Source organism: Lactuca sativa, chromosome 8 (assembly GCF_002870075.4).
Source record: "Lactuca sativa cultivar Salinas chromosome 8, Lsat_Salinas_v11, whole genome shotgun sequence".
In the NCBI taxonomy this organism is placed as follows: domain Eukaryota; kingdom Viridiplantae; phylum Streptophyta; class Magnoliopsida; order Asterales; family Asteraceae; genus Lactuca; species Lactuca sativa.
In genome coordinates, this window is record NC_056630.2 from 15,674,198 (window position 1) to 15,697,884 (window position 23,687).

At 34.4% G+C, this 23,687-nt stretch overlaps 1 protein-coding gene, 2 long non-coding RNA genes and 1 pseudogene across 4 annotated transcripts; 2 read left to right on the plus strand and 2 right to left on the minus strand.

The window, feature by feature from the left end:
- The first annotated feature begins 4,594 nt into the window (after positions 1-4,594).
- LOC128127656 (uncharacterized) lies at positions 4,595-10,534 on the plus strand. Its single transcript, XR_008225541.1, has 3 exons — positions 4,595-5,780; positions 9,458-9,691; positions 9,776-10,534. It is a non-coding gene; the product is annotated as an uncharacterized LOC128127656 (long non-coding RNA).
- Positions 10,535-10,621: 87 nt separating this feature from the next.
- LOC111919639 (uncharacterized protein At2g29880-like) lies at positions 10,622-11,616 on the plus strand (annotated as a pseudogene).
- A 367-nt stretch (positions 11,617-11,983) lies between these two features.
- LOC122195732 (uncharacterized) lies at positions 11,984-14,446 on the minus strand. The gene is made up of 2 exons (XR_006186387.2): positions 13,871-14,446; positions 11,984-12,184 (listed from the first exon to the last, which is right to left on the minus strand). It is a non-coding gene; the product is annotated as an uncharacterized LOC122195732 (long non-coding RNA).
- A 2,665-nt stretch (positions 14,447-17,111) lies between these two features.
- LOC111919640 (uncharacterized) lies at positions 17,112-20,214 on the minus strand. 2 transcript variants are annotated; one of them, XM_023915199.3, is made up of 8 exons: positions 19,482-20,214; positions 19,229-19,376; positions 18,993-19,143; positions 18,770-18,895; positions 18,620-18,700; positions 18,335-18,527; positions 17,978-18,248; positions 17,112-17,528 (listed from the first exon to the last, which is right to left on the minus strand). In XM_023915199.3, the coding sequence occupies exons 1-8, from the start codon at positions 19,677-19,679 to the stop codon at positions 17,242-17,244; spliced, it is 1,455 nt and encodes a 484-aa protein (XP_023770967.1). In that variant the 5' UTR covers positions 19,680-20,214; the 3' UTR covers positions 17,112-17,241. The 2 variants fall into 2 exon arrangements, with proteins under 2 accessions (XP_023770967.1, XP_023770966.1); XM_023915198.3 differs by having other exon boundaries at positions 17,112-17,531; positions 19,482-20,213.
- Positions 20,215-23,687: the final 3,473 nt, after the last annotated feature.

The window sequence follows — 23,687 nt, forward strand, 5'->3', positions numbered from 1 at the left end:
TTCTTTGATGGCCCAAAGGTCTGAGCCCATTGGGCCCACTAAAGCCCAAAACAATTGGGCCTTGGCCCAACTACACATACCCAAACAAGAGTGCGAGACTCTAAATTTCCTCTTACCAGAAAGCCTAACACACAAAACCTAATCCCATACCTGAAGCCCAAGCATGAAACAAACCCCTAAGCCCATTGATCCGCATACGTGGGGCGTACCCCCATAGGTACACTCATCGTACTCGAAGACAAAGGTCGGAGGCTCAAATTAGTACGCGGGGCATACAAAGACTTACATGGGCATACCCACAGATTCTCCAAACACCTTTTGTGACTTAACCAATTAAGAACTTTGCGTCTAAACTTTAGGAAACCTCTAAATTGAGCTCTTAATGCATAAAGTATGCACCTTTATGCATTTGAATGACCTATAGGGACCCAATAACCACTTCAATCCATTAAAACCCAACAAGAACATGCATGGAGCTCATCTAAGCATCAAGCAAACATTTTTATAAACTAATAACCTTAGGTCTGCCAAGAGTGGCAACTGAAAGCTTCTGAAGTGGTGTCCAACCGCTAGATCTCACTTAAGAGTTCAAAATGGGACCAAAAACCCACATAATCATAGATATCAACTTCTAATGATCAAGCTAAGAACTTTTTATTATTTCCTCAATTCTCATTGGTGCATACATGCACACAATAATTGCTAGAAACATTTGAACCTAGCTCTCTCTCTCGCTCTCTCTCTCTCTCTCTCTCTCTCTCTATATATATATATATATATATATATATATATATATATATATATATATAACATTAGATTTAAGATTAATACATCTACATCAAATCTGAACTATTCTTACATACCTCATACATTCAATCTCTCTCATTTGCTTTCAAATCCTCTCAACTTTCAAACACTTCCTTCTACTACTACTACTACCACCACCACCACCTACCTTCGGCGACTGTACAACAACGCCACCACCTACCTCTAGTGACTATCCACCACTGCTACCTATCGTCTTCGCCACGCCGCTGCTTCCTGCTAACGAATAACTCATTACCACCGTTGTTATATCCTTCTTCAACGACTTCCAAAAGACCAATTGGAGGATTCTGGTAGTTCTTTTTTTCATTTTTGCTAGTGTTCTTAGTCAAGATTTGTCCAGATCTTATCAGATCTCCAACCTGTGGCTTTAGATATAGAACATTTTCCTTCAGTTCTACGTGTATCGCTCTCACCACTGTCGCATATCCATTGAACCGTTGCCACTGACAACATCAAACCACCACCAGATCTGTAACCAATCGACGTCATCTACCACCATCACTGCGGACGTCATCCTTCACACCTTCAGATTTGTGATTTGTGCTTCATTTCCGACCACCTTCCGACCGCCGACCTCTCTAAAGCACCAAAAAACGTCATATCCTCCCTCAACCTTTCATATCTGAAGCCAAAGATGTCAGAAAAGTCATAACCGCCATCAAACTTTTGGATCGGAAGCGAAAACACATTGAATTCTTAGATCTGGTTAGATCTGATGTGTTTAGTGAGATTTCAAGCATAGATCTGGTTTATAAATCATTTTATGGTGGCTAGTGGTGGTTCTACCACAATATCATATCTATTCCACCATCATCAACTCCTCACCTCAGACCACTAGAAAAGTCATCAACAACCATCACCTTTTTAGATTTGAATTCAAAGACACTGATTTATCAAATCTGGTTAGATTGGATCAGATCTAATGTGTTTGGTGCAATTTCAGGTATATATCTGGTGTATACGAAGCATTTCATGTTGTCCACCGGTGGTTCTACAACCTTAGATCGTCGAAAAAGTCACAAACTGTCATCAACCTTTCAGATATAAAGTCAAAGACTCTCTAATTTCTTAGATATGGTTAGATCTTATGTGTTTGGTGTCATTTAGGCATAGATCTAGTGTGTACAAAGCATCTCATGGTAGCTAGTAGTGGTTCCACCACCGAATCATATCTACATCAGATCTGATTTGTATGGTGCACAAAAGGTGTTTGATGAAAGTTTCAACAAAATCAGGTATGTTCTTAATTAATTCGTGAATATTATGATTGAGAGTCTTGAATTGTGTTTATTAAACTGTGAATGAGAGTCCATAAATACTCTATTAAATTGTAAATTTGTGTGGTGCATTCTCTAAATGAGACTCATAAAATACTTTATTAAATTGTGAATAAAATTCTTGAAATGTAAGTTTTAAGCTGAGAATATGGTTGTGAATATATATTTTTTGTGTACTAAACTGTGAATTTTTTATATTAAACTGTGATTTTTGTGTATTAAATGTGAATTTATTATATTAAGCTGTGAATTGACTGTCTTAAGCTTTGAATTTGCTTTGAAATTTATGTTTGATTCTGAAATATGAGATGAAAGAAGCAATATACACAAATCTAGTCTTCACTAATTTTGAATAAAATACATAAAATTTAAACTATAAATATTATGTAAGATAAACTTAAAAAAAACACTAGCCTCCAAATATCAAGGTATAAATGTAAGTTTTAAGTTAAGAATATGACTATGAATGTATAGTTTTAGTGTATTAAATTGTGAATTTATTGTATTAAATGTGAATTGATTGTATTTAAGTTGTGAATTGACTATATTAAGCTGTGAATTGATTATATTAAGCTTTGAATTTTTTTTTTTTTATGTTTTCTTCTAAACAATGAGATGAAACAAACATTATACGCATATATGATTTTCTCTAATTATTATAATAAAGTATATAATATTTAAACAGTGAATATTGTGTAAATTAAACTTTGAAAAAAAAAACATTAACTTCCATATATGAATATATAAATATAAGTGTTCAGTTGAGAATATGGATTGAATGAAAATATTTTTGTTTATTAAACTGTAAATTTATTGTATTAAGCTGTAAATTTTGTATATTAAATTGTGAGTTGACTATACTAAATTGTGAGTTTACCGTATTGAATTGTGATTTTTTTTATAAATTTTGAGTTAAAATATAATTTTTTTAGGTATTTATTAATTTTCTTGTGAATATATTTATTCTTTGTGCTGTATAAATATGTAAGAATGTAATGTTTTTTTTATTCTTTTGCATTAAAATCAAAATGAGTGAATATTAAACTGTGAATGTAGTATTTAAGTTGTCAATGAATAATTGTATATGCAGATCTGATTTAGAAGGAATCATGGTTGCAATGATGACACAAGTGGTTGGTGGCGGCATGTGGTAGTTGGTGGTGATGGTAGAGTTTAGGTTTGACTTTTCTGAATCATTGAATTAGTGTAAAATATATGGTATTAAGTTGTGAATTTTGTTTATTAAACTATAATCGGCTATATTAAATTGTGCATTATCTACATATTTTGTGTTAAAATAGGAATGAAAATATTAGACTATAACATTTACGATTTTGCCCTTTTTTCACCAAAAAAGACAAAAAAAAAAAAAAGAATTTTTACATATTTAATAAGTATTAACATGTTTAATAACTATGAGCTGGGGGTTCTTAGGGTTCTTAACTTTTATTGGTTCACATTTGAACCAATCTATATATATATATATATATATATATATATATATATATATATATATATATATATATATATATATAACAGGATCATGTGAGGACTCTTTTCTCGGTGAGGACACCTTAAAAAATTAAAAAAAAAATACAAATCATAAAATCGAGCATATTATTATATCGGAGAAAAAAAATTTGGAAAAAAATTTTAGATCATTAAAACTGAATCATAGATCATTTTTATGATCCATGATTCAATTTTAATGATTCAAAATATTTTTCCAATTTTTTTCCTTTACAAAAGAGAATTCACCGGAACCGGACCCTATATATATATATATATATATATATATATATATATATATATATATATATATATATATATATATATATATATATATATATATATATATATATATATATATATATATGGTCCGGTTCCGGTGAGGACTCTCTTTTCGGTGAAGACTCGTGAGGACACTTTAAAAAAATTAAAATATATATAAAAAAAATACAAATCATAAAATCGAGCATAATACTATATACAACAACTTATTTTTGATTATCATTTCTAATAATATTTTTGTCAAAAAAAATCAAATGATAATGAATTTCTGAATGCAAATAATAAACTTTTAGACAAGAACTTTAAGAGATATAGTTTTCCTCTTTTAAGTTGTAATATAAATGTAGTTTTCTTCTTTTACGTTGTAATATTCAAATAACCGTAATGCTTTAATGTTTAACACATTTTGAATATTAAAAAAGCTAGCAAGACTTCTCTAACTTATAACATGAGACATCCCTAAAATTATGTAAATAAGAAGGTAGATTGATCAACGGGTTGACGATTAATGGATCATGGAACATGGAAGTTGATTTTATTAAAGGGGAAATTTTCAATTTCTTTTCCATGAAGTTTAAAGATGATGTCCTAATTTATTCAAAAAAGTTAATGAGATTGGTTGTGAATTCTTTAAATCTGAAATCACTTCCTATAAAATAAAATAAAAACACTATATGGAGTTGTGCAAGTGAAAAAGCTTCGGAACTCTAAAGGTTTACATTCAAATTCTTGAAAGGGTTTTGGAACATCTTGGAAGTTGACTTCACCAAGGCTGTAAAGCACTTCAAATCTATGACTCAAATCTGATAGGGGTGTAGCTCATCATTTATATTGCTTATTCCAAAAATCCAAGATTGTTTGTCACTCTCGAATTATAGACCTATAAGTCTAATATGGTGTTTCACAAGGTAACCTCCAAGATCCTTGTTTTGCTGTAACGCCCGATTTTCAAGTATGAAATATTTCTTTCAAGTCTTTGGATCTTACTAACCACATCGTGACTGATGGACTGCCACGACATGACCTCATTTAAATGAATGTGCAGATTCTTTGATCCCCACGGTGTGGTCGTGTAATGGCCACATCATGGTGGCTATTTTATGACAAACCCTAAATTTTCGGGTCTTAAGCCCTATTTCAAGTAAGTGATAGCTAGAGTTTTTTCCCTTCTTAGCCTCCATCACACTCTAAACTCAAAAATCTAAACCCTAGCTTCCTTTTCATGATTTGAGCTCACTTTGGTGCCTTTTGTGATCTTTGATAGAAGAAGAACGAGCTTAGGGGGTGTTTGGTAGGCAAGAATAAAAGGAGGAATGAAATGGGATATTCAGGGGTAATGAAAAAAACATGTTTAGTACGTATTTCATGATTTGAGCTCACTTTGGTGCCTTTTGTGATCTTTGATGGAAGAAGAACGAGCTTTAGGGGGTGTTTGGTAGGCAAGAATAAAAGGAGGAATGAAATGGGATATTCAGGGGTAATGAAAAAAACACGTTTAGTACGTATAAGGAAAGGAAAGCCCTATTCTTGAAGCAATCCCATTCCCCTAAAACACGGGATTTTCATTCCATGGGGTAACCCCGTTTTTTTTCATTCCATTCCCTCCTTATAATTGTATCTTCCGAAATTGCCCCTCTATCAGCCTCTCAAATCGGAAGCGTAGGCACGATATCACTAAAAATCAACATTGCATCTTCAACTGATTGAGGAAAAGATATCGATTTTGCATTTGGATATCATAATCGCAACGTTTTCCCTCACAAACGTTGACTAATTTCCAACGAAATCATTATAAAATTGTTTTCTATGAATCATTACATGATCGACCACCAAAGCTTCAAGACAATTTCAAGTATATTTCATCACGGCTCCAAGAATTTCGAGGTTAGCTTTTTTTTTTTTGGTTTGTTGTATTCTCTGTTATTAGCATTCATCTGATAAGGTTGTTCACTTGTTTGTGTTCTTGAAATTATTATGTATTCAATTTTCTATTTGTGTTCTTGTTATCTATCTTTTTGAAGCTACTGTGATATGTTTTTACATATCAAAATTGATGTTATTCGGCTGTTCAAAAAAAATGATGTTATATGTTTGACATGAACATGCATACGTAAATGAAACAATGATAGGATTGCAAGTTTGGATTTTGATCAGGGCATTAGAATTTGAGTAGGGGCTGATGTTAAAATGAACATCCAATTTTTAAATCCTTTTAGTAGTCTATTTTTAAATCCTTTAAGTAGTCCTTTTAAAAGTGCTCATGACTTGGTGTGATAAAGCATCTGCAGTCACTTTTATGCTCATTTGAAATCCTTTAACAACAATCTACACACCAATTCTTAACATCAACAAACTCTTAACAACAATTTATGCACCAATTCCTGACAACTAGGATTTTGATTAACTTGAATTAGCTAAAGGAGTAACAAAGATCTTAACACCAACCTATAAAAAAAATGACTTTATGTCCCCTTTCTTTCCCAGCCCCTCTACAACCAAGAGGTTTATATTATTAAAATTGAAATAATTAGAGTATGTGGATTTTGATTCACATCCACATACTCTAATTAGAATTTTACATGTAGGTTTATATTATTAAAATTGAAATAATTTCATTAACACCTATAAAATTTTCATATACAAATAATGTATGTATATTTTAAGCTATAAAGGATAAAATGTCAAAAATACAAAACCAATATCGGCGTATTTATATGGTTTTTTTTTTAAAACACGGTTAAACAATAAAATTAGTAACGAGTTCCACTTTGATTAACCATGCAAGAATATGTCTCATTAGTTGTCTTTTTTAGATTCTTTTATGTGTTATAACTTTGAACCATAATAAATGTGTTTATATGGTTTTGTTTTAGAATTTTGGTTTCGGCCCCTAGCTCTAATGGTGGTGTTCCGGCCCTGTCCGCAACAAAATCTTTTGTTTGTACACTTGATTAACAAATAACTCTCATGTCACATCTGCATTTTTCCTAATTTCTTTAGCAAAATAAATGACATCAAACCATCATGATAAGCATGACACATGTGATTGTTTTAGCATAATTCATTTACATATCCCACTTTAATAAATTTTATATGCTTTCAGTATTTCATTATGTTACCATAATTTAGTACTATTGCAATTATGGCTCACCTTAAAATGAATAGACAGAAAAGAACAAAGAAACTTGTTGCATTAGTACATTGTGGATTGAGATAATCAGTTTATTAAATTGGTATTTTCAACTAGCGAGTACTATTATTGCCATACATATATTTATGTGTCCAACTAGACCTCGCTACAAGATGTTACACCCAGAGAGAAAAGAGTATATGAAAAGATTATTATACGAAAGTGATGTGACTTGTATACAACAATTAAGAATGAATAGGGCTACGTTTGTTATTTTGTGTCGTATGGTTGAGATTGATGGCAAGTTAAAGGCCTATAGGTATCTCCAAATTGACGAACAAGTAGCGATATTTTTGTATATTTTGGCCCACCACGTGAAAAATCGTGTGTCAAAGTTTCAATTTCATAGATCAGGAGAGGCAACTAATAAACATTTCAATAATGTAGTCAATGTTGTTATTCGATTGGAAAAAGAATTGTTTAAGTGTAACATCCCGAGATTTTGCAAGTATTTCCGAATCCTCTATTCTATTATTATTTTGTCATTTGTAGTCATTGGGGTTAGAAGAGTCGAGCCATGAGGAGCCTAAGGGCTAAAGTTGCAACTTTGAGAACAAGACTAGTATGCTAAGCGTACTAGGCGCACTCTAGTACGTTGGGCGTACATTTGTGTATGCTAAGCGTACTCGCGTCAGATGGAAACCCTAGTATTTAGGGTTTGAGTGATATATAAATATCCGTATGAGCTCAAAACCCTCCATCTTCTCAGCCTCCATAACTTTGAGCCATTTCCCCCAAACCCTGACCCTTTTCTTGAGTGTATGAGCTAAAAGTGGGTATTTTGAGTAGTTGGATAAGAAGGTGTTACATCAAGAAGTTGGGGAAGGAAGACAAGCTTGTAGATATGAGGTTTCTTTGTACTCTAGAAGCTCCAGGTGGTAAAAAAGCTTCAAACTTTATGCTTGTATGATGTAGATCTTTCCATGCTAACTTTATGGAACCATTTCTTGTCCCAAAAGTCCCAAGTTGGTGCATGTTATGATTTGAACGAAATAAATTGTCCTTTCAGATCCTAGAGAGTGTCCTAAATGATAAAAATGATGTCCTAGTGGCTGAAAGTGTCACATGCATGTAGTAGGAAGGTCTTAGTGGATTAAGACCATGTATTAAGAACTTTTTGGACATCCAAAATCTTTAAGTTCAAGACTTTATGGTTCTAAGGCACATTTGGTCGAAGGATCTGGAGTTTGGGCTTAAGTGTTTAGGCCATTAAACACTTATTAGGGTTTTGGTGAGACCTTGTGTACGCCCCGCGTAATTTCTATACGCCCAACGTACTGAGTCAACCACCCAGATGGTGGTCAACGCAAAACGGATGTACGCCCAGTGTACCAGAGGAGTACCTCCCGCGTACGCCCTCTGTTGGGCTTTTGACGATTTGGGCTTCGGGATTGGGCTCCTTTTTGGACTAGTTCGACATGAGCCTTGTTGGGCTTTCTGAATAAATGTGTTTTAGGCATGTAATGGTAGTAGATCTTAATATGAAGCCCGAATTGGGAGTTAGGGCCCAATTAGGAAAATTGGGCCAATAATGGGCTTTAAGTATATGGACTTCTGAACAGTGGATTTGATAATTGGACCTTGGCCCAAATTAGAGAAAAGGCAAAATGGACTATGTAGACCCTTAGTCAAGATTGATATCCTATGTGTTGACTTAGTAATTATTATTTTGGATAGTTCAGGATTTTCGGTGAGACAACGATCAGAGACTTTTAGTCCAGTTCAGCACTACTTGTGAGGTGAGTTCTCATCACTATATTAACAGGGACTAAGGCACCAACGTTGGCCCTTTTCGTATTTGTATTCGGGTTTATTGCATGATATTTTTTATGATTTCTATCCTGGTTATAGGATGGTTGCCATGTTAGTGATCTGTTAGATCAGTATCCTGGGTATAGGATGGTTGCCATGTTAGTGATCGGTTAGATCCGTATCCTGGTTATAGGATGGTTGCCATGGTAGTGATATATTAGATCTGTATGACTATCTGTACATGCTAGCTAGTGTATGATATACATGTGCATATGTTTGTTGGTTTGGAGGATTGGGTTGAGGCAGGTCTTGCTTTGTGCTTTAGGCCAAGATACCCAGGGTGGACCGGATAGACTGCAGAACCGGTTAGGGTATACTAGTCAGGATGAAGGCCCGACGAGCGGTCTGGATAGGTTGTAGGCCCTGCGAGGCAGTCCAGACATGTCGAAGGCTCGGAGAGCGGTCCAGATAGGTTGAAGGCCTGAGAGGTGGTCTAGTCAGGCTAAAGGCTCATTATGTATGTTGTTGTTTAAATGATATGGTTATATCTGTATGGCGTTGGTATTTTGGGGGTAAATCACTAAGCCTTCGAGCTTACGTTTATCAATTATTGTTTCAGGTACTTCTGATGATCGCGGGAAGGAAAAGGCATGATCGTACACCACCTTATGTTTCATGATTTGATTCTGGGATACTCTGACACTAAACTATTTTGAAAACAAGTTTGTAATAATTATTGGTTTTGAAATGTTTTAAGAAGTTTAAAATTTGGCATGATTTTTATGGGCGTTACATTAAGAAACCCGAGCCTATACCAGAAACTTCAACCGATGAAAGATGGAAATGGTTTAAGGTATGTGATTTGCTAGACTCGAGTATATATAGATTATTCTTGGTTAGCATTCTAATTCTCAAACACATTTAATTGTGGTTATAGGGATGTTTAGGAGCAATAGATGGGACACACATAAGTGTACATGTAGCAAAGGCAGACAAACCTAGATACAGAAATCGAAAAGGCAAAATAACAACGAATGTACTTGTTGCTTGTACTCCTGATATGCAATTCATTTATGTATTACCAGGATGGGAAGGATCTGTTGTGGATGGTAGAATACTACGTAATGCAATGCTTCGAGAAAATGGGTTACAAGTTAGTAAAGGTAACTATTATCTTGTTGATGTCGGGTACACGAATGGATAAGGATTCCTCGCACCATTCAGGGTCAAAGATATCATCTCAATACTTGTTGGAATGGTCATTGACCAAAAAAGGCTGAGGAATATTTTAACATGAAGCACTCGGCGGCAAGGAACGTTATAGAATGTTGCTTTGGGGTATTAAAAAAGCGATGGGCTATACTTAGAAGTCCATCATTCTATCCCATTCGGACACAAAATAAAATTATCCTTGCGTGTTGCCTTCTACATAACTTTATACGAAAGGAATTGCCATATGATCCACTTGATGATGATGATATTATTGACACGAACAACGATGAGGATGATGCAAACCTTGGATCACAAGTCGAGCACATAACAACAATTGGAACATCTAATGAGTGGACAATTTTTAGAGAAAACTTGGCTAACTCAATGTTTAATTCTTGGAGATCTAGGCGTAACTGATCTATCATTTTTGTATTAACTAAATTGTGATACATTTTTATGAAATTTTAGTAATATTATGTTTTCATTTATGTCGTGTTTTCTAGTGACTTGTTATATATTTAATAAATGTTTTTGTAATTAATTATATATCATTGGCGTTGCTTGTCAAGGTATGGAGTCACAAGTTCATGGAGATAGGGGTCCAGGAAAAAATAAAAGGAAGTGGAATGAGATAGAAGACGAGAAACTTGTTGAAGCTATGGTTGATATACTTAATTTGGGTTCTCACTTTAAATCACACAATGGTTTTAAGCATGGGTTTTTCGGTGCTGTGAAAACCCGACTTGAAGTCTCACTTCCCAACTCGGGAATAAAAGCAAAGCCACATATCGAATCACGTATTAAAACTTTAAGGAGCGATTGGTCTGCTGTGCATGATATGATGTCATGGAACAACACAAGTGGTTTTGGATGAGATTATGAAAATAAAATGCTTTAAGATCCTTAATCTGTTTGGCAAGCATACACACATGTGATGATTTTAACTGAATGCTCTAATGTTATTTTTAAGTACTTTTTAGCATAATTTATTATTTGTTTATTTTTGGATGAATGCAGCAAAATGGAGAGGCAAAAAATTTCCTCGTTACAGGGACCTATGTCTTATATTTGGAAATGATCGTGCTAATGGAAGAGATGCTCAAACAGTAGCGGATGTTATATCTGAGAAAAATAACGAACAACAAGAGTCTGACAATTTCATGCAAGGAACTGGAGACGGATTAGAGGATATAGATGTTGGTGCTCCAGTGAATAGTCCTACGTAAGCTCCTTCTAAAGAAGATTCAAGTGCACAACGAAAGAGAAAAAGAAGAAATAGTTTGGATCCTTTGATGAACAACTTGAAAGATTCAGCAGATATAATTGGTTTAAAGATTGATAATGCAACTAGTACATTCGATGCAGTTTTTGGAATCGAGAGAGATAGAGAAGAGCTACGTAAAAAACTGTATTCTAAGATGAAAAAAGTTGTTGGTAACTGTTTGTGACTGTAACAAGGTCGTGCGTATGCTTTCAAAGAGTGATGAGTTTATGGTAATCTTCTTTATGGTTGAGGACGAACACAAATTTGGATGGGTAAAGGATTTGCTTGAAGATGATGTTTGACGTTATTTATATGATTTTTTTATAATATTGCAAATTTTTTAAAGTTGTGAACATTATGATCATTTTTTTGTTAATGTTGGTTTGACCTTGATATGTTTTTATGACAAAGTTTTTTATTATGAATAAAACTTTATATTTTTGTAAACCATTTATGTTTATGTAATAGTTTTTGTTATTAGTTATAGAAACTAAATTTTTTGACTAGATAATGTTGAATTTATTGAATTATGTGATCTTTATGTTAGAAGGGTATTTTTGTCATTGTAAATTATTTTCATTCCAGTCTTTTATCTTTTTTGTACATAGCAAACAACATGAATGAATGACACATTCCATTCTGTAACATCCAAAAACTTAAGGCCAAAAATTTCATTTAAATTAAGTTATTGCATAAAACCGATCAATATAAAAACTTTCATAATAATATCCCATGTCAAACCAAAGGGTCAATAATCAAAACATAGTATCATAAAACCATATCAGAATGTAATCCTAAGACTCCAGTGTGCAGAAAACATAGTGTGATGCGCTGCAACCAAGCCGGCTCCTTTTCTTTGAAACAATGTACCTGAAACACATAACACATAACACGGTAAGCACGCATACTTAGTGAGTTTCTCAAAATACCACATATATATATCAGCCACTCGAGGCTATAGCTCTGTAAGACCTTCCAGTCAATGTGTCTTAGTGGGACCTTCCGGTCATATATCTCTGGTAGACCTTCCGGCCCTACCATGACTTGCCTTCCGACCTCAACTCTGATTACCTTCCGGCCATAACTTTGTCGACCCTCCGGTCCCAAATCATACAACACTTACATATCACATAAGTCGCATAGCTTATACAAATATATAAGACCTTCCGGTCACATATCACATAAGTCACATAGCTCATACAAATATATAAGACCTTCCAGTCACATATCACATAAAGTCTCATAACTCATTCATACACATAAGACCTTCCGATCACACCTAGTTACCATTCCTGGTAAAATATAGTGAGAAAACTCACCTGACACTGCTAAAGTCCCACAGACTCAATCACACACTGTTGAAGTCCTACAGACTCAACTCCAACTGCTAGATGACAGATTCCCGATCTATCGATATCAAAACATCACCCAATTAATAATTGGGTCCCACTACACAATCATAAGTACCTACTTTGGATAATTACTACATTACCCCAAGGCTTGGCTTTATTTAAACCCAAGGCATAAACCATAGGCCCAAAGTCAATTAGGAATCAAAGCCCAACATATGGCCCAACCTTCCATTCTGGGCCCAAACTTAAACATGGTCTTATTCTAAGGCCCAACATCATATAATCACTAAGGCCCAAACTATAGCCCATTTATGACCCAATTTTCCAAATTAGACCCAACTCCCTTACATGGGCCTTACTCTAGGCCCATTAAATTATTCTAGTTCAATTGCTTGCTCTTGGATGGCCCATTATTATCCCAATCATCTAGGCCCAATAAAAAAGCCTAACTTAAGACCCAATTGAAATTAAGGTTTCACATAACATGATGATTATGGTTAAGTTTCCTAATTAACCCATTAAGGACTTAATCCACTAAGTCCAATATTGTTTAGATTAATCTTTACCAATGATTATCATTTAATATTTCAAGCTATTAAATAATTCCCATGTGTGTCCCAATAAATTCTCAAAGTTAGGGTTTTATTGGCATTAGGGTTTTCCAACACAAATACTAGCCCATTTATCAATTTGTCAGGCTTTTAGTTCAATTAAGGCTTTATTGGACCTATTAGGACCACTAGAATATCATTAAGCCCATTAGTCACAAGTTTAGGCTTTTAGGTTCATTAAGCTTCATTGGGTCCATTAGGACTTACAAGGCCCATTAGGCTTTCAAGCCCCCAAACGAATCAAGCTCAATGAGGCAAGTACACCGCCACCCGACACGGCGGCCAAGCTCAATGAGACAAGCACACCGCCACCCGACACGTCGGCCGGTGGCGGCAGCCACCACCCTAAGGTGGTGGAATTTCCTTTCATTATTCCATTTTACAATTTACAAAGAAAATACTAAAAAAAATAAACGCACACACTACACTAAGCAAAGTAAACACACACACACAACCACCTAATGGTGGCCGGTGGTGGCTAGTGGCGGCAGCCACCATGGCTGGCGGCCATAGTGGTTCTTCCCTTCGATTTCCAGCCAGCAACCCACGCACCATACGTCTTGGATTCAACACCAACACCCATCCAAACATACCTCGAGACCATGGCTTCCGACTAATGACTCGACGGCTAGACAAAATGAAACCGCGACCAAGGGCCACTTCCGGTGGCAGCAGCGACCTGTACAATGTCGAACACCTTGAGAGGGCGGAGATGCGAGATGAGGTTGGCCTAACCGAAGGTTCTGGTCACCCACAGCCTAATCTTCTTCTTCGTTCATGGCCCACGTTTGGTCTCGGTGGGGTTTCCCAACCGCTCACGGCATTACAGCGGCATCAGGCGGCGGAGAGACCATGCTCGTCGACGCGGCAGCAGGTGGAGCAGCAGCACTACGGCGGCGCCTACAGCGGCGGTCGAAGAAGGAGGATAAGAATGAGAATGGTGGAGGCTTGGTGCCCGCTTAGCGACCGCTGGCTGATCGGAATGGGTGGCAGCGCCGACGATGGGAGGCATAAGGGTGGTAGCGGCGGCTGCATCCTTCCCTAGGTTAGGGTTTGATAATCGGGGGTATTAGGGTTATATACCCGGATCTTTTATACTCTTTCCCATAATCGCAGAAATGGTCCCTCTCTCTATTATTCTTTCCAAATAAACTCTCGAATTTACCATATCTACCCTAATTTCAGAAATTCTTTACAACTCCAATCCAGAATTTACCCAACAACCCATAACTCTCCAAAACCCTTCATAATAAGTCCCAAAAGTTACCATTTAGTCCCTGCCTTCATTAATACTTACAAATTAAGTCTGGATTTTACACTTTTAACCCCCAATCTCTTAAAGTGTGACTATTAGCTCCTCAAGATCAACCTTTGAAATGTAATTATTTATTTATTTATCTGATAAATAAACAGGGTGTTACACATTCCATCAGAGTAACCAAACATGACGATGGAATGGTAATGAATCATTTCATTACCTCGTCCATTCCATTACTTAGTTCATTTCATTCCTTTCTCATTCCATTCCACCCAACCAAACACACCCTTAGTGTTAGTAGCAAGCAAACAATCCATCTCCATGCCTTTTGTGTGTTTTCTGGACCATTTGTAAGGTACCAAACTCTAATCTTGTTGAGTTTTTTCTTATAGATCTAGGCGCTTTGGCATGTTTTAGTTAATGATTGTATTTTTGTATGGTTGAAAAGCATAAAGTTGGCAACTTTATGGATCATCACAGTCTCAAATGCATCATATCTTCTGGATCTAGATGTTGGCTGAGTTTCTAAGCCATGCATGGGTTTTATGTCACTTTTTTCATCTTTTGACCTAGTTTGGGGGAAGACATGCATGTCTATAAATTTAGATTTTTATGAGCCTTTAGAGCCTCAAGAATCCCTTTGGAAAGTTTAAGCTGAAGGCATTATAGATCAAGAGCTTAATGCATTAACCTATCCAAGTGCATTAGCTACGACATGGCAAGCTTGGTGCCACGGCGTGGCAAATGAAGGCTCCGCGACTGACTTGCATGGACTCTGTCACGGTATGGCGAGATGCTTACCATGACATGGTAGTTGTTTATTATCGCGACTGATTATGGTTTTGTAGGAGGTGTCTAGCACCTGCTTTATGACCGTGAGAGCTCATTAGCTGTAAATTGTGTTGCGAGATGAGTTTTTTCGCTATACTATGTAGGATGCTAGTTGTCTTTGTGATACTTGCATGAAAGACCATATGAGTAGCCCATGACAATTGTATGAAATACCATGGGGATAGCCCATGACACTTGTATGTAAGACCGGTATTTGGATCTCGGCATTGCAAGGAAAGGCGATTGGGGTAGCCCATGACACTTGGATGTAATACCATGGGGTAGCCCATGACATTTCAGGGAAAAACCATGGGGGTAGCCTATGAAAAATGTATGTATGATATGTGGTATTTTGAGGAACTCGCTAAATTTTGTGCTTAAGGTTTATGTTTTAAATGTTTTCAGGTACTTTTAGTTCAAAAGGAAGGGCCCGATTTGATAGCACTGCATCCCCTGAAGATTATTTCCGCATTATCTATTTTGATTTACTCTGATGTTTCAGAGATACATTTTACTTTGATTGGTTTCGAACATATGTTTATGTGATTTCGGTGTTTTAAAAACAAAATTTTATTTGCATTTTTGAGACGTTTCATTTGCGTTTCAAAGAGCCATCACTTCGGTTGTTGGTCAAGAAATATCAACATACTTGGAAAGGAGAAACATTCTTAAGGGTCCTTCTATAGTCAATGAAGTATACTCTTAGGCTAAGAAATAAATAAGAAAATGATGTTGGTCAAAGTGGATTTAAATGACTCAATATCATGAGATTTCCTTGACTCCATCTTAATGCAAATGAGATTTGAAAATAAATGGTGTGGATGGGTAGAGGGTATTTTAAAAGAGTGGTAGAGCATTTGTGCTTGTTAACTGCTCTACTAAGGAATTCACTATTTCTAAAGGTATGAGACAATGTGATTATCTATCATCGTCTTTCCTCTTTATTCTTGCAAGGGAATGCTTGCATTAGAAGGCGACTATAGAGAAGATCTTTTTAGGGAATCAAATTACCAAATAACGGGTGTGTTTGATGTTACCTCATGTACGAAGATGACATTATATATTCATTAGTGATAGGTATGTTTCGAACATCCACAACTTGAAGAAAATTCTTAGATGTTTCCATCTTGCCTCCCATCTAAAGGTAAAATTCACAAAAACAAACTTTTAGGTTTTCAAGTCTTGAACACTTGCATCGATGGCCGATCTATGTAATTGTGATTTTGGCACCCTTACATTTACATACCTCGGTGTCCCTATCATGGCCAATATGAAGCTTTGTGAAAATTGGAACCCCATTGTGGAGCAATTAAAAGCTAAATTGAGCACATTGAAATCCAAAATTCTCTCGTTTGGTCATGGAATGACTCTAGTCATATCAGTACTTGGCAGCATTAGGCGGAATGTTTTGGAAAGTATTAGGCCGAATGTTTCTGTGGGGAGGAGATGGGTAAAAAAGGAAGATAAATTGGGCTGCATGGGAAAAAAAAACATTGGTCCAAAATCCATGGTCTTGGTATTATAGGCTGATTAAGGAATTTGAATCTCACCCTTCTAGCTAATGATAATTGTTTGATGTCAATGGAATCCAATCAAGGACCTAATGTATTGGAAGATTTTATTGAATTTGGCAATTTTGCCTTCATTGTGTCGTGTTTTTTACTATCGGCTTGGTGGGTGGTTAATTAGTTAAAGTTTTCTTGATTGGAGCTCTTCCCCTCTCCACTTAAAGTACTCTTTCCAAAAAAAACAACTAACAAAATTACAATTTCAAGTACAAATAATCAGAGATAATACAGTTGAGTTCTAAAACACACATACCATTCATTTTACACACTTGTTTTAACAATTTACCAAATTACGACCTTACCCTTTTCAGTTAGACCATACATGAACTAACCCAAGTCTATTTCCTGTATAAATCTCATTCCTTTCTTCGTCATAGAAAAGGGCAGTAATGTCCTCAAGAGCTTCTGCAACAGAACTCATAATCCTTGAAGCCCTAATTCTCTTCCTTGAAGTACATTTACAACTTCTGCCACTACCTCCATTAGAAATTACATTATTGCCACTGCAACTACACTCATCCAAAGGAACACCATTCTTTGCCTTCACCTTCGCAAGACATTTCCCCGTCAAAATGTTGCTGATATTTATCGAACCTGCTGCATTACCAGACCAGAATCGTCAGTAAAAACTTGTGATTAAATTACTGTTTTGCCCTTGTTCATAAAGTATTATCAGTTTAATCACTACAAACAAAAAAAAATGTTTAATTCGCTAAGTGGTTGTTTAATGATGAATGTCTGGATAAAGTGTTGTCTACAATCTGTTTCTTTTCTTGACCAAATCAAAAGTCCGAATGTGACTAAATGACCATTTTACCCTTACATTTCAACAACTTTTCACAATGTTCCATCAATTTTAAAGTGAGAGGAGTTTGGAGGAAATAAAAGGGTAAATAGATAAATGGTCAATGTCTGCATACATTAAACCAAGTTTCTAGCATAACCCATTAAGTCATTCTTTCAAGATTATGCCAAAAGGAAACAAACATGTATAGCTGTCCAGATTAAGTAAGTAGATAAGAAGGGCTTTTTTTGTAATTTACCATTTCCTTCTGTTAAAGGATCATCAGACTCGGTTTTACAATATGAAATGATAAGATCTTGATCACTTGTGATGTATATGTTGTTAGTGTTGCAATCTGGATGCCATAATAAATGATCTTCAAATGATGTCACAAGTTCCCCACGAAAATTCCATACAGCAACTGTTCGGTTTCTAAAAGTTAAAAATAATTGATTTTCATATAGAAATATGAATGCTGATGGAGTCATAAATTCTGTCCTGCTAACTTCCGTTAAATCAGAATTGCGTACCTAAAAGAAAAAAAGAAAATAAAGTTTTAGACTTTCAGTGTACTTTTAACATAAATGCAAGAAACTGCAATGAAAAAGTTTCTTACATCAAGAATCTGTAGATTCTCATTTTCTTGCTTCACAAGAAGCTTCTCATTGAACTGTTCAATGAAATCCACCTTCTTGTTTCGGTGAAGAAGATGATTGAAACATTTTAAAACAGTTCCATCTTCAATTGAGAGAATCTTGAGTGGGACATGACCACTGGCTTTATTATATATCAACAACATAATTCCAGGACTGTTTTTTTTTTAAATGGAAAAAAGAAATATCATTAACGCATACACATAAATTTTATAATTGGGTAAATATAGGAATAAGAATAACCTTACCTTATTTTGATTTCTTGTACATTTTTATCCGAAATGGAGTATAACATCGTGTAGTTTTTCAAATCAAACACCTTGTAAATGCTGGAAAAAAAGAAATTAATATAAATCAGATTATGCAAGAACACTTGGATCAAAATCTCCAAAACTTACCTATCTTGTGCTGAAAATGTCAACACCTTTCCATTCACATCATCAAATTCCACAAAACCAGGCCATTTCAAAGATTCAGATTCAAAAAGACCAAAACCAGCATCAGGTTGACCTCGTCGTATATATCTGCCACCAATTTTATAATTTTTTTTATATAAATAATAAATTTCACACATACTACAAAGTACAAAGCATAAGAACAGTGAGATTTCATTTAACATACTCGATTCTTGTTGTTCTGCATTTCAAGGAGCTAAAGCTGTCTGAAGCATAGACTGATACTGTAATGAGTGAATCATTGTTCTTATTGTAAAACAAGCTTCTTATAACTTCATCAGGACTGACGTTTAGAAAGCATATTCTCTGGTTAGTCTCTGAATCAAATATATAATAATAATGTGGTATTAGTCTTCACTCTTCAAGATTGAGTATTATAGAACTTCCAAATTATATTTATACCTCGACTGAACGCAGCACAGACTCCAGATTGTGCAAGAGCAAAGACTATATCACGAGCAGCAACAATCTCAATGATTTTTGAACGCTTTTTCAGAAACGGTAATACCATAGAGCAGTGTCCCTTTGGATCATGAGTATCATACTCCTCCTAGAAACGATATGATAATTGATACGATACCAAAAGAAAACCTAACTTTAAGCAGATAACTTAAGAATGAAAGTGCGAAATAGAAAACGCGTATGAGTTAAGAACCTGCAATCGAATGTTTCTGAACCTCTCTTGAGCATCGCACATCCTAAAAGCACGATCCCGCTTCGAGCAAATCTCTCTTCTCTGAAGCTTCTTAACGCTATTCACAAACCCATCAACACCACCACGGGGACGTTTCTTAGCAACCACCCGCCGACCATTACACGGCCTTGGACTCGCCGTGATTCTCCTTCCGTCCATCACTCTAAACTCTAAAGCGACACCCTTTCTTTCACCTCTACCGTACAACCACGCAAATTAAAACCCAAATTACTTGTGTATATGTATTTGACGGTCTGTATTAGGGAACACCGACAATCAAGATATAATTACAATCAAAATCCAAGATTTTGAAATAGAAAAATAAACCCTAAATCCCAGGACCCCGAGTAGAAATTATCAGGGATTTTGGATTGCTCGTGGTCCTGAGCAATTAAATTGCCCACGAAAACACCAAACAGAAAGTAAAATTATAATTGAAAAACTGATTATGTGTATATAGCCAAATTTTCTGTTTCTCCCTCCAGAGATATGAAAAGGGGAAGAATCGAAGCAGATTGGAAATGGTGGTGGGGTTTGAACTCAACGACAATATATTTAAAATTACAGAACTTCATAGGATTCTATAAAAGTATGGCATCCGAATTGAATTCCATATCGAAATTTTGAAACGGGGATTTTCGACAACACCTCTGCCATTTCAATTTCAAATGCTTACAAAAGCGATCATAAAATTTTGTAAAGGGAAAATGACTTAACTATTTCAATTGTCCATATATAGGTAATGTTCTTTTTTTTTACACATTAAGGTAACTAACTTGTTTTGTTTGTTCACATTTAGGTAATATGACCGGCTATCACCTGTTTTTGCTTATGTGGCATCCACCTGGCATTACGTTGCACCTACGTGGCATGGTGCATATATGGGAAAATGACTTATTAAGGTAACTAACTATTTCAATTGTCCATATATAGGTAATGTTCTTTTTTTTATACACATTAAGGTAACTAACTTGTTTTGTTTGTTCACATTTAGGTAATATGACCGACTATCACATGTTTTAGCTTATATGGTATCCACCTGGCATATGACATGAATACGTTACACCTACGTGGCATCCACCTGACATATGACCTGTTTTGTTTCTTCTTCCTCATCTTATTCTTCAAAACAACAAGATGAATTTCAAGTTGATCATCCATGTGATTGCGGCTTACCATCTCGTGTGAAGATTTCAAGAACTCCTGACAACCATGGAAGAAAATTTAGAGTTTGTCAAAACTCGATGGTAAATCAATATTGTTGAATATGTTCCAGGAGTTCTTGAAATCTTCACACGAGATGGTAAACCGCAATCGATGATCAGCTTGAAATTCATCTTGTCATTTTGAAGAATAAGATGAGGAAGAAGAAGCCATCATCGACCGATCTAGGGTTTAGAATTAGGGGTGGAATCGTATGACACGGTTATAGTGTAATCGAATGAAGACAATATATGCACCATGCCACGTAGGTGCAACGTATTCAAGTCATATGCCAGGTGGATGCCACATAAGCAAAAACATGTGATAGTCAGTCATATTACCTAAATGTGAACAAACAAAACAAGTTAGTTACCTTAATGTGTACAAAAAAAAGAACATTACCTATATATGGACAACTGAAATAGTTAGTTACCTTAATAAGTCATTTTCCCATATATGCACCATGCCACGTAGGTGCAACGTATTCAAGTCATATGCCAGGTGGATGCCACATAAGCAAAAACAGGTGATAGCCGGTCATATTACCTAAATGTGAACAAACAAAACAAGTTAGTTACCTTAATGTGTACAAAAAAAAGAACATTACCTATATATGGACAATTGAAATAGTTAGTTACCTTAATAAGTCATTTTCCCTTTTGTAAAACAAAACCGAAGAATTTAGACATATAAATGAGTTAAAATTATAAACTACATTATATTTTTACTTTTAATTGTTTAAACCTAATATATATATATATATATATATATATATATATATATATATATATATATATATAAAAGTTAAAATTATAAACTACATTATATTTTTACTTTTAATTGTTTAAACCTAATATATATATATATATATATATATATATATATATATATATATATATATATATATATATATATATAGGGAAGAGTTATATGGAAAATGAATGATTAGGGTAACACATATTTGAACCAATGAAAACATGACAACACATCACTTTCACAATAACTTCCACAATACATTACTTGTGAAGAAAAAAATGGACACGTGTCATTTGATTATTGGTTCCAGTAGATGTTGCCCTGGTTATTTGTTTTCCATAGAACTCATTCCTATATATATATATATATATATATATATATATATATATATATATATATATATATATATATATACTAGAAAATTTTGAGGCTCGTGCTAAGCACGACCCATGAATGGTATTTTTTATTTTTCCTGGAAAAACCATAAGATTATCCTGATAAACCATACTCAAAGTCTCAAACAAACACAATACATGTTAAATGCAACAAATAGCAATGAACTTTCATTGATAGTTTTTCATACTTGATTATTTTGATAAAAATAAAGGAACAATGATATTATTGGAAGCTCTCTTGATGAAGTACAAATGGGGAGATGTGCTCCTGGATGCCTCATATGGTAAAAAAAAATAATGGACCAACATGTTACTTCAACAAATAAAATATCAAATTTAACACTCAAGAAAATGGAACAAAGTAAATTTCTTTAGTGGCGTTGCTTTGATATGAAAATAACATATAAAGTGGAACACATAAATGTTCGCCTAATGGCCATTGGGATTATACCTGAAATACCCTTTCTAAAGTTGGTTTAAAATAGATTATCTCAGGTACATAGGTATGCCTTCATCATCTATTGTTTTAATTGTAATGAAATGACTCTACATTGGAAAAAACTACTCGTAACATCACAAGAAAACATATTTTCAAGATGCACATGATTTTGCTAAGGGTTAAATGTAGAAAATAGCAAAATGCTTGCATTTCATTGCTTATTATAGCATCATACTTTTATTTTTTCCTATAAAAGCATTGTATTTAAAAATCAATACATTCACTGCTATATTTTAATAGAATTTCAAAGTACAATGTCCAAATTAAATAAATAAAAGTACAATGTTGTAATTGGGTTCTCAAAGTACGATTTGTTAATAAGAAAAGAAAATAAGTACAATGTGGTAATAGAAAGAAATTAAAGTAAGTCTCTACAATAAACAAATAAATAAAAGTTTGTTGCTATTTGGTTGCATTATGCTCATTCAAAGTCAAGGACCCATATCAAAAATACCCATAGGAAGAAAGAAAACGTTTCAACAAATATTTGTACTTTATACTAATGAAAAAAATTTAAAAAAAATACAGAAAAATAAGGAAAAATAGATTACTCAACATCTATAGTTGTCTCTTCCAAGTAAGGTTGTTGAGGAGGGGCAGCATAACCAAGTTTGTAATGTATCATGAAGTAAAAAACTAAACTTTTTAAAGTTATTGGTACTTGAAATAATGCATATTTCGGTCATTATAAAAACTTATAAAACGATGAGGATTTTATATATACTTGATAACAAAAGCATATCTAACGGCGTATCTCACAAGTTATGTAACCATTTCCGTTGCATTGTTATTGAGCACGCTTCCTGTTAGCATATTACATAAAGTATAAACTTATTTAATATCTTAAAATTTCATATAAAACAAAATGAAATAATTACCACAAACGGTAAATCCATAAAAGATAAAGTAATCTAAACAGATTTTAAGTTTATTTTTATTGAAAAACGCATTTACGTCTTTATAAATCTTGCAGTTTTTTGAAAAACTCTTTATAAACTCAAAAATATAATCATGTGTATGTGGTTATGAGTTTTCACTTATTACCAGAAATGACAATTCAAATCTCAATTTATGCACATGAGTTTATTCTTTTTTTAATTATTATTATCCAAATATTTTATGCTATGATTGTAAATATCACAATAAAAATGAACAGTCAAGTTTTATATATCATCTCTTTTTGCAAAAACTTATGAATGTGATGGATTAATATAAAAATTTACCCATAATCCACCGAAATTACACATTCTGACAAATAATTATATTATGATATTTCTAAATTAACAATATAAGACATATTCCAAACAAAAACCA